General features: G+C 49.9%; 1 protein-coding gene and 1 pseudogene across 4 annotated transcripts; one reads left to right on the top strand and one right to left on the bottom strand.

The window, feature by feature from the left end:
* Window positions 1-393: 393 nt before the first annotated feature.
* On the bottom strand, window positions 394-4,619 carry TEKT2 (tektin 2). 4 transcript variants are annotated; one of them, XM_010348083.2, is made up of 10 exons: window positions 4,560-4,619; window positions 3,670-3,878; window positions 3,461-3,586; window positions 2,423-2,628; window positions 1,750-1,893; window positions 1,508-1,667; window positions 1,279-1,386; window positions 1,008-1,151; window positions 781-860; window positions 394-607 (listed from the first exon to the last, which is right to left on the bottom strand). In XM_010348083.2, the coding sequence occupies exons 2-10, from the start codon at window positions 3,823-3,825 to the stop codon at window positions 394-396; spliced, it is 1,338 nt and encodes a 445-aa protein (XP_010346385.1). In that variant the 5' UTR covers window positions 3,826-3,878; window positions 4,560-4,619. The 4 variants fall into 4 exon arrangements, with proteins under 4 accessions (XP_010346385.1, XP_003937555.1, XP_010346386.1 ...); XM_003937506.3 differs by having other exon boundaries at window positions 1,553-1,667; window positions 4,560-4,615; XM_010348084.2 differs by lacking the exon at window positions 4,560-4,619 and adding an exon at window positions 4,490-4,550.
* On the top strand, window positions 3,987-6,992 carry LOC101048682 (dolichyl-diphosphooligosaccharide--protein glycosyltransferase subunit MAGT1 pseudogene; annotated as a pseudogene).
* The last annotated feature ends 5,738 nt before the right edge of the window (window positions 6,993-12,730 follow it).

The raw sequence follows: 12,730 nt of genomic DNA, 5'->3' as shown, positions 1-12,730 counted from the left end.
TCGGGCGGCCCTCCACACGGAGGCTGGGACCCCCAAGCCCTCCCTTTCCCTCTGTGGGCCTCACTTAAGGCATCAAGAGGGCGGGCAAGGGGCCAGCTGGGGCACAGCCAGGTAGAGGCCGCGCTGCTGGAGCCCAGGAGTGCTGGCCCAGCCCAGAGAGGGGTTCCCTGAGGCGGGGGGAAGGAACTGGATTTGGTACACGGACTTCAGGGGAATGGTGTTCCCCGTCTTTGCTCCTAGACAGGAAGGTGGCCAAGAACCCTCTTCCTGCTGGCTACATACAGTGGAGCAGAGAACAGCCGGCCTGAGATCCTCCGCATTTATTCCATTCATTCCCTCCTCCCTGCTTCCATTGCCCACCCTATCCTGCCCTCCTCCCGCAGCCCTCCAAGGCTAGGCCAGCTCCAGCTGGCAGCTTTTGAGTGGACTCAGCGTTCTGTTTGTGGTACGTGTGAAGGTGTCCACCTCGGGCACGAACTTCTCAGCAGGCACAGTCAGCTTGCGCCGCGTGTCCACACACTTGGTGTCCAGCAGCATGGAGTTGGCCTTGCAGGCGATGTCAGCTTGCAGCCGGGCCAGGTGCTTGTACAGGGCGTCCAGTGCATCCCTAGGGAGAGGCATTGACAACCCCCCAACCCTCTTAAGGCTGGGAGGCCTGGGCTGCGTGCACAGCCTTCAGTCAGGAGGACATCCCCAGGGAGCCAGCAGAGGCCGCACTGATGGGCAGCGCCACACTGATGGGCAGCGCCTCACTGCCACCCCACCACTCCCCAGACCTACTGTGCTTGCGCCAGCTTCTGCTTCAGGGCAGCAATGGTTGCCTCTAGCTGGTGAACCTCATCGGTGAGGCCGTACTGTGCCTGGAGGCCGCAGAGGGGTTGGGAGTTCCAGGTCAGCCACACTGTCCTTACCTGGGTGCTGCCCCGTGACAGCAGTGCCCTTGCGCCATCAGGAACATGAGAAAACCTTGGCCAGGGCGCCCATGCCCCACTGGGATGCCCTGTCACCTGGTCCCGGCACAGTTCCACGTTGGGCCGGTAGGTTCTGGCCTCTAGCCGGGTATGGGACAGCTTCAGGCTCAGGAACTTTCTGCGCAGATCCTCCTCTAGGTGCCGGATGTCCTCCTGCAGCTCAGCGATCTCCTCCAAGGTCTGCAGGGACAGAGTGACAGGTTTCCACCGGCTGGACTCGCCAGGTGCAGCTGGTCCAGGGCCTCCCGGCGGGGGCCGGTGGCTCCTCATCCCATAGCCGGACGTCCAGGCCCCAGCACAAGCTCACATTCTTCTCCTGCCACTTGAGCTCACTGTACACTTTCTCCATCTCCCGCAGCCGCTTCCTGAACGCAAATTCCGTTGCGACTCTCTGGGCTTCAAGCTCGTTGTTGGTCTGAAGGAGAAAACATAATCAGGGCAAGGCGGGGGTCTGCATTCACGGCCACCTGAGGACATTACTCAGGCCAGGGCATGGGGGCTACGTGCACAGCAGGGAACAGAATGTATGGGCTGACCACACACTGGGGCCATCCATGAGCCGTGGGTGGGTGGCCCGTCACCTCAGCGATAGTTAGGGCAATGGCCTCCCTCAGCTCCCTAGCTGCTTTCATCTCAGCCTCTGCTCGGTCCTTGTTGAACTGACTGAAGTTATCCCACTGCTGGAGTGTGGTGGAGCTGCGGGCGGCAGGGAAGATGGGCGTCAGGAGGGCGTGGCCTGGGAGGGGAGGAGGGGGACTGGCTGAGACATTCTTCTTACCCATCAGGGACACGTGTGGGGTCGACCTTCAGAGAGATGTTTGGGGACTTGAGGTTAAGAGAGAGACAGCCTCTGTCAATCTCCAGTGTCTCCATTTTGCCCCGATGGTCGGAGTGGAGCTGCTGTCGGACTTCCTGCAGGAGGCTGGGGAAAGCACAGACTCCATCAGGAACCATCTCCCAAGGCCCAGAGGCAGGCCTGGTGGTGCTAAGGGGACACGGCGGGAAGAGGAGGCTGGGGTGACCCCTCCCAGTAGAAGATAATGGAGCTGCAGCCAATGAGGCCGAGAGCAGCACAGCTGGATGAAAATGCTGACCTCCCTCCCCCGCGTGCACTACACACCCTCGGGCACACGCATGTAGCTGCGCTCACAAAAGCTCCTACGCACACACTCACAGGAGCTACTCAGAGGTGGTGGCATTCATGGTCACCTCTCATGCTTCCAGTCAGTGGATACCAACTGCCCTGGGCAGGGTCGTGAGAGGTATTCTGAGCCCATGTCCAGGCAGTGGGAAAAGTGCTACAGTGGATTAGTGGTTTCTGCCACAGGCACCAGAGGGCCAAAACGTAGCATGAAAGCGGGTTGCTTCTCATCCACAATCCCTGCGTTCCACACCAAAGGCCCACAGCCTCAGGGGCCCGTGAGCATGCCGGCGACCTGCCTCTCCCTTACCAGAGCTGCTCGAAGGCCTGGCTGATCCTCTGTTGCAAGGCCTTCTTGGTGGCCTCAATGACCTCCACCTCTTTATGCAGCTCATCCTCCACAGGGTCCTTCACCACATCAATGTCTCGCCGGCTTTCCCGCAGGGTCAGGCACTCAATGGCCACGTCCAGAGGCAGGTTCTTGGCCTGCAGGTTTTGCTCTGCTGACTCTTTCATCTAGAAAAGAGGGTGTGGCCCCGCATGGTGGCTCACGCCTGTAATCCCAGCACTTTGGGAGGCCGAGGCGGGTGGATCACCTGAGGTCAGGAGTTCGAGAACAACCTGGCCAACATGGTGAAACCCTGTCTCGACTAAAAATACAAAAATTAGCCGGGGCCGGGCGCGGTGGCTCAAGCCTGTAATCCCAGCACTTTGGGAGGCCGGGCGGGTGGATCACGAGGTCAAGAGATCGAGACCATCCTGGTCAACATGGTGAAACCCCGTCTCTACTAAAAATACAAAAAATTAGCTGGGCATGGTGGCACGTGCCTGTAATCCCAGCTCCTCAGGAGGCTGAGACAGGAGAATTGCCTGAACCCAGGAGGCGGAGGTTGCGGTGAGCCGAGATTGCGCCATTGCACTCCAGCCTGGGTAACAAGAGTGAAACTCCGTCTCAAAAAAAAAAAAAAAAAAAAAAAAATACAAAAATTAGCTGGGCATGGTGGCACATGCCTGAAGTCCCAGGAAGGCTTGAGGCGGGAGAATCGCTTGAACTCAGGAGGTGGAGGCTGCTGTGAGCCAAGATGGCTTCACTGCACTCCAGCCCGGGCAACAGACTGAGACACCGTCTTGGAAAAAAAAAAAAAAAAAAAGAAGGAAAAGAGGGGGTGGGAGGTGCTGGTGGAGCCATCCATGGGGAAGTAGCACTTGTCCCCACGTTAGCAGGGGCCAGTGACTGGGATGGACATACCACTCATGACCCCCCAGTCAAAGGCTTCTCAACCCAACCATGGGGAAGGAGGGGAGGTTTTGGCAGCAACCCCAGGGGAACCAGGTCCTGGCTCCCTGCCTGTGTCAGGGCGTCAATCTCGGCATCCAAATCTGTCAGACACTTGTCCAGCATCTCCTTCCACCGGTTGACGGTATCAATCCTCTCGGCCAGTCGAGTCCTGTTGTCATGTTCATCCCAAATGGTCTGAGAGACAGGGCCAGATAAAGAGGGTGTCAAGTGGTTGGGGGCTATCCCTTTGCCCACCCAGCTGAGTTCCCGTCCCCAACCTGGTTGTTGGTCTCGTTGCGGAGCACCCGGGCCTCCTGGCGGATCTGATGGGAAACATCTCGCTGCAGCTGGGCATTGGTGGACAGCAGGTAGCTGTTGGTGTGCCAGTCGGGCAGCTGGAAGCGCTGACCGGGCTTGACGCTCAGTGTGGCCATGGCTCAGAAACCAGAAGGGTCAGAAGCCCCCTAGGCCTGTTCGCAAACAGCACCTGCAGAGGGTACAGTTCAGGAGAACTTCTCCGGGATCACGTGCCCCTGCGCGGGACTGGTTCCTGTCCATTTTGCTGTGAGCCCCGCCCTGCTGGAAGCCTGCCTGGGACAGCCCTTGCTTTACTCAGCTTTGTGTGAGGCATTAACTAGGTTTCCCTCCCTCCTGTCCCCTGGGGGACACAAACCCCTGGACCTTGGAGGTCCTGGAGCAGGTAAAAAGGAATATTGGAGTCCGGGAAGCCTTGACGTGTGTGCACAGTGCCAAATGCCTAGGGGGAAGGGGGATGGCAGAAAAAAATAGCTCTTAATGCAGTTTCCACGCCGGCTCCCGGCAACTATGTCTTGTTGGGCTTCCTTTCCTTTCTTCCCCAGTCTGCCGGCCAGGCCCTGTGGGGGATCTAAAGACAGGAACCCTGTTCTCTCTCCGGGGACGCGTGCTTGTGGGCACTGGGGAGCTGGGGGGCGGCCCTCTTCTCATTTGGTTGCCGCTACGCCCCCTCCCCCCTCTGCCCTCGCCTTCTGTTGGAGGGGGAGGCGGGAACGGGAGGGCCCCGTGGGAGGAGTCCGGTTCCCCTCAGAACCCCTTTCCTCCCCGCCGCAGGATGATCACCTTTGGTTTAGATAAGTACCCCGACCCGGCGCGGGGGAAAGGAGCGCCCTGGCTCCCCTCGCCCCTTTACCTCCTCTCCCGCTTCGCCCGCCGCGCCCCCCGCTCTGAGCTCCAGTGTTTGGCGCCCCCGGTTGCTAGGCAACTGCACACCCCCGCCCAGATGCGGCCACAGCGGCCACCGCGACCTGGGTGCTTCGCTTGGCAACCGCGGCGGCGGCGTCCCCGGAGGCCCTTAGGGTAGGCGAGGGGCTGCCGGCCGAGCCTGGGAGGGGTGGGGGCATCAGAGCAGCGCTTTCACTTGCTTTACAAATTAAATGAGCTTTTGTTATTTTTTCAGACAGGGTCTCGCTCGGTCGCCCGGGCTGGAGTGCTGTGGCTTGATCTCGGCTTACTGCAGCCTGAACCTCCCGGGCTGAAGAGATTCTCCCACCTCAGCCTCTCGAGTTAGCTGGGACCACAGGCGCGTGCCACCATGCCCAGCTTAATTTAAAAAAGATATTTTTAGTATAGACAGGGTTTCACTATGTTGCCCAGGCTGGTCTCAAACTCCTGGCCTCAGGCGATCCACCTGCCTCGGCCTCCCAAAGTGCTGGGATTACAGATGTCACAAAACCAAAGCCCCTGGAACGTTTTGTTTGGGGATCTCTCATTACCACACAATCTGTGAGTGTGCCCCATTTCTCAAAATGTTCTCTTGAACTATCATCTGTAGTTTCAAAGCTCAGACCACCAATAAATAGTTTTCTTAACTGCTCTGTTTCCTTTGGATCAAGACCCTTCTCCCCGCCCCCCGCCCCCCACCCCCCACCCCAGAGACAGCCTGAGTCGGCCTGGGGGCCACCGGGTGGAAGTTTTACCTTCATTTTGAGACCGGACTCTGCCTGGATAATTTTTATATTTTTAGTAGAGAGGGGGTTTCACCATATTGGCCAGGCTGGTCTCAAACTCCTGACCTCAGGTAATCTGCTTGCTTTTGTCTCCCAAAGAGCTGGGATTACAGGCATGATCCACCGTACCTGGCCTGTTTTGTTAATTGCAAGTCTGTCTTCAGCAGGACTGAAGCCAGAACAGTATTTTCCAAACTCCCTTCATCACAGAGTATTTTTTTCCACAGGTTATTTTGTAAGGTCTGTGTGATTTGTAAACTGGGCATGAACAAGAATTTGTGATATAGCCTCTTTACCAGGATTGAAGAAGACAGAAAAAATACCGGACAAATTAATTGCTGGAAGAAATGATCAAATTTTGGCTTACATGTCTTGCAACATTTGTATAACACAAAGAAGTAACCAAATATGGCAGAACTGCGGTGTCTTTGGCATCTACTTTTGACCGTGGTGGTGGCTGTGGTATTCATTGCTCCTGGGGTATTCACATACCCTGCCCATGGGAAGAAAGTGTTGGCCAAAAAGGTCAGCCAGCTGATGTCTTGGACCAAGAAAGACAGAGTGATAAGAATGAGTGAAACCATGTTCTATCATTTTGTATTTGATGCACCAAAAAACTATTCTGTTATTGTGATGTTTACTGCTCTGCACGAGTTCAGTTCATGTGTAGCGTGCAAAGATGCTGCCGAAGAATTTCACATCTTGGCAAATTCCTATCAACACCCTGGTGCATTCACCACAAAGGTATTTTTTGCGATGGTGGATTATAATGAAAGCCCTGAGGTCTTTGAAGCGCTTCAGATAACGTTAGTTCCAAATTTCTTCCACTTTTCTGCCAAATGGGAATTTACAACAGATGACATTTATGGTTTGAGAGGAAGGGATATTGTTGCTGACCAAATGGCTGAATGGGTAGCAGAAAGAACACATGTCAGCATCAGAATCAGACAGCCTACAAATTATCATGGTCTCCTCAAGCCAGCGATACTTTTGACTCTCATTGGCGGACTTGGGTATTTCTTGAAATGGCATAGGAAATCTATTTCCTGCAGCGTTTTGTGTGAACTTTTAACTCTGTGCTTTGTGATTTTGATGACATCTGGTCAAATATGGACTTATATAAGAGGAGAACCATATGCCCAAAGGGACCCTCGCACAGGACAGAAACATTATATCAGTAAATTTAGTCAGGCTCAGTTTGCAGCAGAAACATACATTATTTCCCTGTTCAATATGTGTGTTACCCTGGGAATGTTGCTGTTGGATAAGGCTGCCACCTCTAGGACGGATGTCATAAGAAGAAAGATGATGTGTCTGTGTGGTATGTGTCTAGTTGCCACGTTCTTTACCTGGCTGCTCTCCCTCTTTAGATTTAAAATACCTGATTATCCATACAGCTTTCTCTTCGATTAAAAAGGATCCTACAGACATAGATGATGAAGCAAGAAGTTTGAAAAAAAAAAAAAAGAAAAGAAAAATGCAAACTCATAACTTTTTTAAGTCATTGAGATTTCACCAGAAGAGAACATGAAATAAGTGTCTTGACAATAATAAATCATTTGCTGTCAAAATCTGTGAAGTATTACAGTCTGTATCTTCTCTGGTCTTAATTTTTCTCCCACGGAAGGGTTACAGGTTACCTCAAGTGGAATTATGAAAGTCTTTAGAGAGTACAACTTTCATCAAATTGGAACAATGTTTAAAAGCACTTTAGTTGGCTGGGCCCAGTGGCTCACGCCTGTAATCCCAGCACTTTGGGAAGCCAAGGAGGGTAGATCACGAGGTTAGGAGTTCAAGACCAGCCTGGCCAATGTGGTGAAATCCTGTCTCTACTAAAAATACAAAAATTAGCTGGGCATGGTGGCACATGCCTGTATTCCCAGCTACTAGGGAGGCTGAGGCAGGAGAATTGCTTGAACCCAGGAGGGGGAGGTTGCAATGAGCCGAGATCGCGCCACTACACTCCAGCCTAGGCAACAGAGCAAGGCTCTGTCTAAAAAAAAAAAAAGTACTAGTTAATATCAATACTTGGTCAGCTTATGTCATTCTAATATGAAAAATAATCTTTTTTCTTTTTCTTTTGAGGTAGGGTCTCACTCTGTTGCCCAAGCTGGAGCGCAGTGGCACAATCTTGGCTCACTGCAACCTCCGTCTGCATCCTCGGTTCAAGCAGTTCTCCTGCCTCAGCCTCTTGAGTAGCTGGAATTACAGGCGTATGCCACCACACTTAGCTAATTTTTTGTATTTTTTAGTAAGGATGGGGTTTTGTCATATTGGCCAGGCTGGTCTTGAACTCCTGATCTTAAGTGATCTGCCCCCCTCAGCCTCCCAAAGTGCTGGGATTACAGGCATGAGCCACTGTGCCTGGCGGAAAAATAGTATCTTTTTTTTTTTTTTTTTGAGACGGAGTTTCGCTCTTGTTATCCAGGCTGGAGTGCAATGGCACGATCTCGGCTCACCGCAGCCTCCGCCTCCTCGGTTCAGGCAATTCTCCTGCCTCAGCCTCCTGAGTAGCTGGGATTACAGGCACGCGCCACCATGCCCAGCTAATTTTTTGTATTTTTATTAGAGACGGGGTTTCACCATGTTGACCAGGATGGTCTCGATTTCTTGACCTCGTGATCCACCCGCCTCAGCCTCCCAAAGTGCTGGGATTACAGGCTTGAGCCACCGCGCCCGGCCGAAAAATAGTATCTTGACAAGATATTCCCACACTTGGCTGCTGATGATAACTGCATTAGCCCTCCATGGAAGTGTACATTTGGAGTCTGTTTTATGGGTGGAGAGAGCAGTTGTATGATGTTGTCCCCTGAAGTTTAAATATCTATGTTCAGAGTACACTTCCAAAGCTTAGAGGCAAATATAGTACTTCATACTACTACATGTCCACCTCCCCTACTGGAACACACCAGTATGTTTTTTTCTTTTATGTGCTTTTTTTTTTTTTTTTTTTTTTTGAGCCTGGCCCTTTTACTATGCTTCCAGATAGTTGAAGAGATTACAAACCCATTAAACACCAGATTACAATTTACCTGTGACTGTTATCTTTTATCTGGAAAGATTTCAGATATGTTATCTTTCCTTATTTTTCTTTCATGTGGCCAATCTCTAAGAAAATAGCGTTTCCTATTTCTATGTTGACTTTGTTGACTTGAGGTTGTTTTCCGTTTACTTTAAATCTAAGAGAAAAATAGGTATAAAGGTATAAAGACAGTTGAGAACATAACTAAGAATTCTTTTTTTTTTTTTTTTTTTTTTGAGACGGAGTTTCACTCTTGTTATCCAGGCTGGAGTGCAATGGTGCGATCTCGGCTCACCGCAACCTCCGTCTCCTGGGTTCAAGCAATTCTCCTGCCTCAGCCTCCCGAGTAGCTGGGACTACAGGTCTGCACCACCATGCCCAGCTAATTTTTGTATTTTTAATAGAGATGGGGTTTCACCATGTTGACAAGGATGGTCTTGATTTCTTGACCTCGTGATTCACCCGCCTCGGCCTCCCAAAGTGCTGGGATTACAGTCTTGAACCACTGCGCCTGGCGTGAGACAGAGTCTTACTCTTGTCACCCAGGCTAGAGTGCAGTGGCATGAATTTGGCTCACTGCAATCTCTGCCTCCCGGGTTCAAGTGATTCTCCTGTCTCAGCCTCCCGAGTAGCTGGGATTACAGGCACCCGCCACCATGCTTGACTGATTTTCACATGTTTAGTAGAGACAGAGTCTCACCATGTTGGCCAGGCTGGTCTCGAACTCAGGTGATCCACCGCCTCGGCCTCCCAAAGTGCTGGGATTACAGGTGTGAGCCACTGTGCCAGGCCTGTTATTTTTAAGACAGAGTCTATGTCGATCAGGCTGGAGTGTAGTGGTGTGATCTTGGCTCACTGCAACCTCTGCCTCCTGGGCTCAAACAATTCTGCCTCAGCCTCTTGAGTAGCTGGGACTATAGGTGTGTACCGCCACGCTCAGCTAATTTTTGTATTTTTAGTAGAGATGGGGTTTCACCATGTTGCCCAGGTTGGTCTTGAACGCCTGACCTCGGGTGATCCACTGGCCTCCCAAAGCGCTGGGATTACAGGTGTGAGTCACCATTCCCCACCAGTTAATCTGATTTTACATGTGTGTAAAATACATGTGAAAACCCTCTGAATGATGGAGCTGACTAAAATCCTGTCTGGGGCAGCATCAGACCATCCTATGTTCTGTATTTGTTTTTGATTTTTTTTGCAATACAATACGGAAATTCCTAGCAAGACAGTCATAGTCAAGGAAGAGTAATATTGTACATGTAATAGTTTCAAGTACTTTTGTTTTGTTTTTGTTTTTGACACTGGGTCTCACTCTGTCACCCAGGCTGAAGTGTAGTGGTATGATCATGGCTCACTGCAGCCTCCATGTCCTGGACTCAAGTGATCTTGTCACCTCAGCCTCCCATGTAGCTGGGAGTACAGGTGCATGCCACAATGCCTGCTAATTTTTGCAGTTTTTGTAGAGACAAGATTTCACCATGTTACCTGGGTTGGTCTCAAACTCCTGGGCTCAAACAATCCACCCACCTTGGCCTCCTGAAGTGCTGGCATTACAGGCGTGAGCCACCACGTCCAGCCTCAGGTACTTTTGAACTGGCATGTTTCTAAAATCATTTTGCAAAGCCTATTAAAATTTTGTTTCAGTTGAGAATCAAACATATTGGGCTTTATGATACTAAGCCACCAAGGTATCTGTTTTGTTTGTAATTTATAAATTCTGAACCCCAGCATTATTCTTTTTTTTTTTTTTTTTTTTTTTTTGAGATGGAGTTTCACTCTTGTTATCTAGGCTGGAGTGTAATGGCGCGATCTTGGCTCACCACAACCTCCGCCTCCTGGGTTCAGGTAATTCTCCTGCCTCAGCCTCCTGAGTAGCTGGGATTACAGGCACGCGCCACCATGCCCAACTAATTTTTTGTATTTTTAGTAGAGACGGGGTTTCACCATGTTGACCAGGATGGTCTTGATTTCTTGACCTCGTGATCCACCCGCCTCGGCCTCCCAAAGTGCTGGGATTACAGGCTTGAGCCACCATGCCCGGCCACATTATTCTTTTTTTCTTTTCTTTTTTTTTTTTTTTTTGAGACAGAGTTTTGCCCTTGTTACCCAGGCTGGAGTGCAATGGCGCGATCTCGGCTCACCGCAACCTCCGCCTCCTGGTTTCAGGCAATTCTCCTGCCTCAGCCTCCTGAGTAGCTGGGATTACAGGCACGTGCCACCATACCCAGCTAATTTTTTGCACTTTTAGTAGAGACGGGGTTTCACCATGTTGACCAGGATGGTCTCGATCTCTCGACCTCGTGATCCACCCGCCTCGGCCTCCCAAAGTGCTGGGATTACAGGCTTGAGCCACCGCGCCCGGCCCGGCCGCATTATTCTTAAGAAAAAAAAAATTTTTTTGAGATGGGGTCTCACTCCATCACCAGGCTGGAGTGCAGTGGTGCAATCTTGGCTCACGGCAACCTCCACGCACTGCAACCTCTGCCTCCCCAGTTCAAGTGATCCTCCTACCTTAGCCTCCCGAGTAGCTTGGATTATAGCTTCACTACCATGCCCAGCTAATTTTTTGTATTTTTTGTAGAGACAGGTTTTCACTATGTTGCCCAGGTTGGTCTCAAACTCATGAGTTCAAGCAATCCGCCTGCTTCAACTTCCCAAAGTGCTGAGATTAGGGGCATGAGACATTGCGCCCAGCCCAAGAAAGAGATTTTAATAGGGAAAAGTACAAGAAAAGCACTACTCTATAATGGCAATGGTTTACACCTGTAATCCCAACACTGTGGGAGGACGAGGCAAGAGAATCACTTGAGGTCAGGAGTTCCAGGCTAGACTGGACAACATGGCAAAACCCTGTCTCTACTAAAAATACAAAAATTAGCTGGGCATGGTGGCACCTACCTGTAGTTCCAGCTACTTGGGAGGCGGAGGCAGGAGAAACCCTTGAACCCGGGAGGCGGAGGTTGCAGTGAGCCGAAATCGCACCACTACATTCCAGCCTGGGTGACAGAGTGAGACCCTCTCTCACAAAAAAAAAAAAGAAAAGAAAAAGAAAAAAAATGTTTAAACAAGTAAAAATTATTTGCAGACTGAAATTGGTGGGCCAACTTGTGACTTCGGATATTAGTCTCACAAATTCAATGACAAGATGAAGAGCTATACCTGAAATTATGCAGTTAAAGCAGGCTGATAGCTGGTTTCCCAAATCTTAGTTTTCTGGCATCGCATATCAGGGCTGTGTATCCACTTCCAGGCCTGTTAAGTTTCCCTCAGTTCATTTGATTCCTTTTTTTCCTACACATCCTTAATTATTTCACCTCCCGGCAAAGTTTGTTAGCCTGATGTCATCTCCCCGTTTTCACTCCACTCACTGTCTTTTATTTAAGAAGGTGAAAAATGAGAGGGGTTGTAGGGCAGGTGGGAGGTAGGGAGTCTTTTAAAAATCTAAGCTCCATCCACATAATCAGCACTGGAAACGTTCTCTATATTGTCTCATCTAATGCTCCAATGGTTCTGTTTTCTCCTTTCACACTGGAGGAAACTGAGATTTAGCAGCATCAAGGAAGTTGCCCAGAGGGTCATATAATCGAGGTTTGAACCCAGGACATTGTAACTCCAAAGCCTAAGATCTTTCCACTGTGTCACGTGGGTCCCCTTCCCTAAGTCTGAAGAGCGGTAATGAGGACCACACAAGAGAAATTTTAAGAGCAAAGCTTTTCTTTTTATTGCAGTTAATAGTGAAATTTATACTTCAAACTGAAGCTAAGCAACACTAAAACCATTAATATTTTTAAAATCAAGGATTAAAAACAAACACAACATAGAACTCTCCCAACAGGCAGAATGGCAGAAAAAAGACTACTGGTTCTGTCACAGAACATTTTAGTGACAGTTTGGCTCAGAAAGAATCACAATTTCTTTTTGTTGTTGGTATTGTTTTGTTTTGTTTTGTTTTAATTTGGCCTCCCGACAGGAAACAATGACAATTTCTTTAACACAAAATATTATATGAGCTGCTTAAAAACCAGCTTCTTCAAGCTTCTTAGTCTCACCCATAACTTGTTTGTAGTATAATAGTTTTTGTTGGGAAGATAGTTTAACTGAAAGAGAAAATGTATTACCAAATTTTAAATACTGAAAACAAGTACTTTTGTTCAAAAGCTTTATTTGCCTTCTGCTCATTAGAATTACATATAATCTTCAAGGAATTTAAATGACAACCAAATCCAAGGCCTGGCCCCCAAGAACACAGTGATAGGATTCAGCATTTGGTGTTTCTAATGATACAATGACTACATAGATAGCATAGACTTGCTCTCAGCCATTTCCCACCAT

This window comes from Saimiri boliviensis, chromosome 11, assembly GCF_048565385.1.
Source record: "Saimiri boliviensis isolate mSaiBol1 chromosome 11, mSaiBol1.pri, whole genome shotgun sequence".
Classification (NCBI taxonomy): Eukaryota; Metazoa; Chordata; class Mammalia; order Primates; family Cebidae; genus Saimiri; species Saimiri boliviensis.
Note: the sequence above shows the minus strand (reverse complement) of the source record. Positions and strands in the feature narration are given on the sequence as shown.

Excerpts from the sequence above, each read along its gene's own strand:
- TEKT2 (XM_010348083.2), bottom strand. The coding sequence starts at position 3,825 with ATGGCCACACTGAGCGTCAAGCCCGGTCAGCGCTTCCAGCTGCCCGAC. Across the intron at positions 3,587-3,669 it reads GCAACGAGACCAACAACCAG|ACCATTTGGGATGAACATGA; the intron begins GTTGGGGACGGG and ends CCTGTCTCTCAG. Across the intron at positions 608-780 it reads CAGAAGCTGGCGCAAGCACA|GGATGCACTGGACGCCCTGT; the intron begins GTAGGTCTGGGG and ends GCCTCTCCCTAG.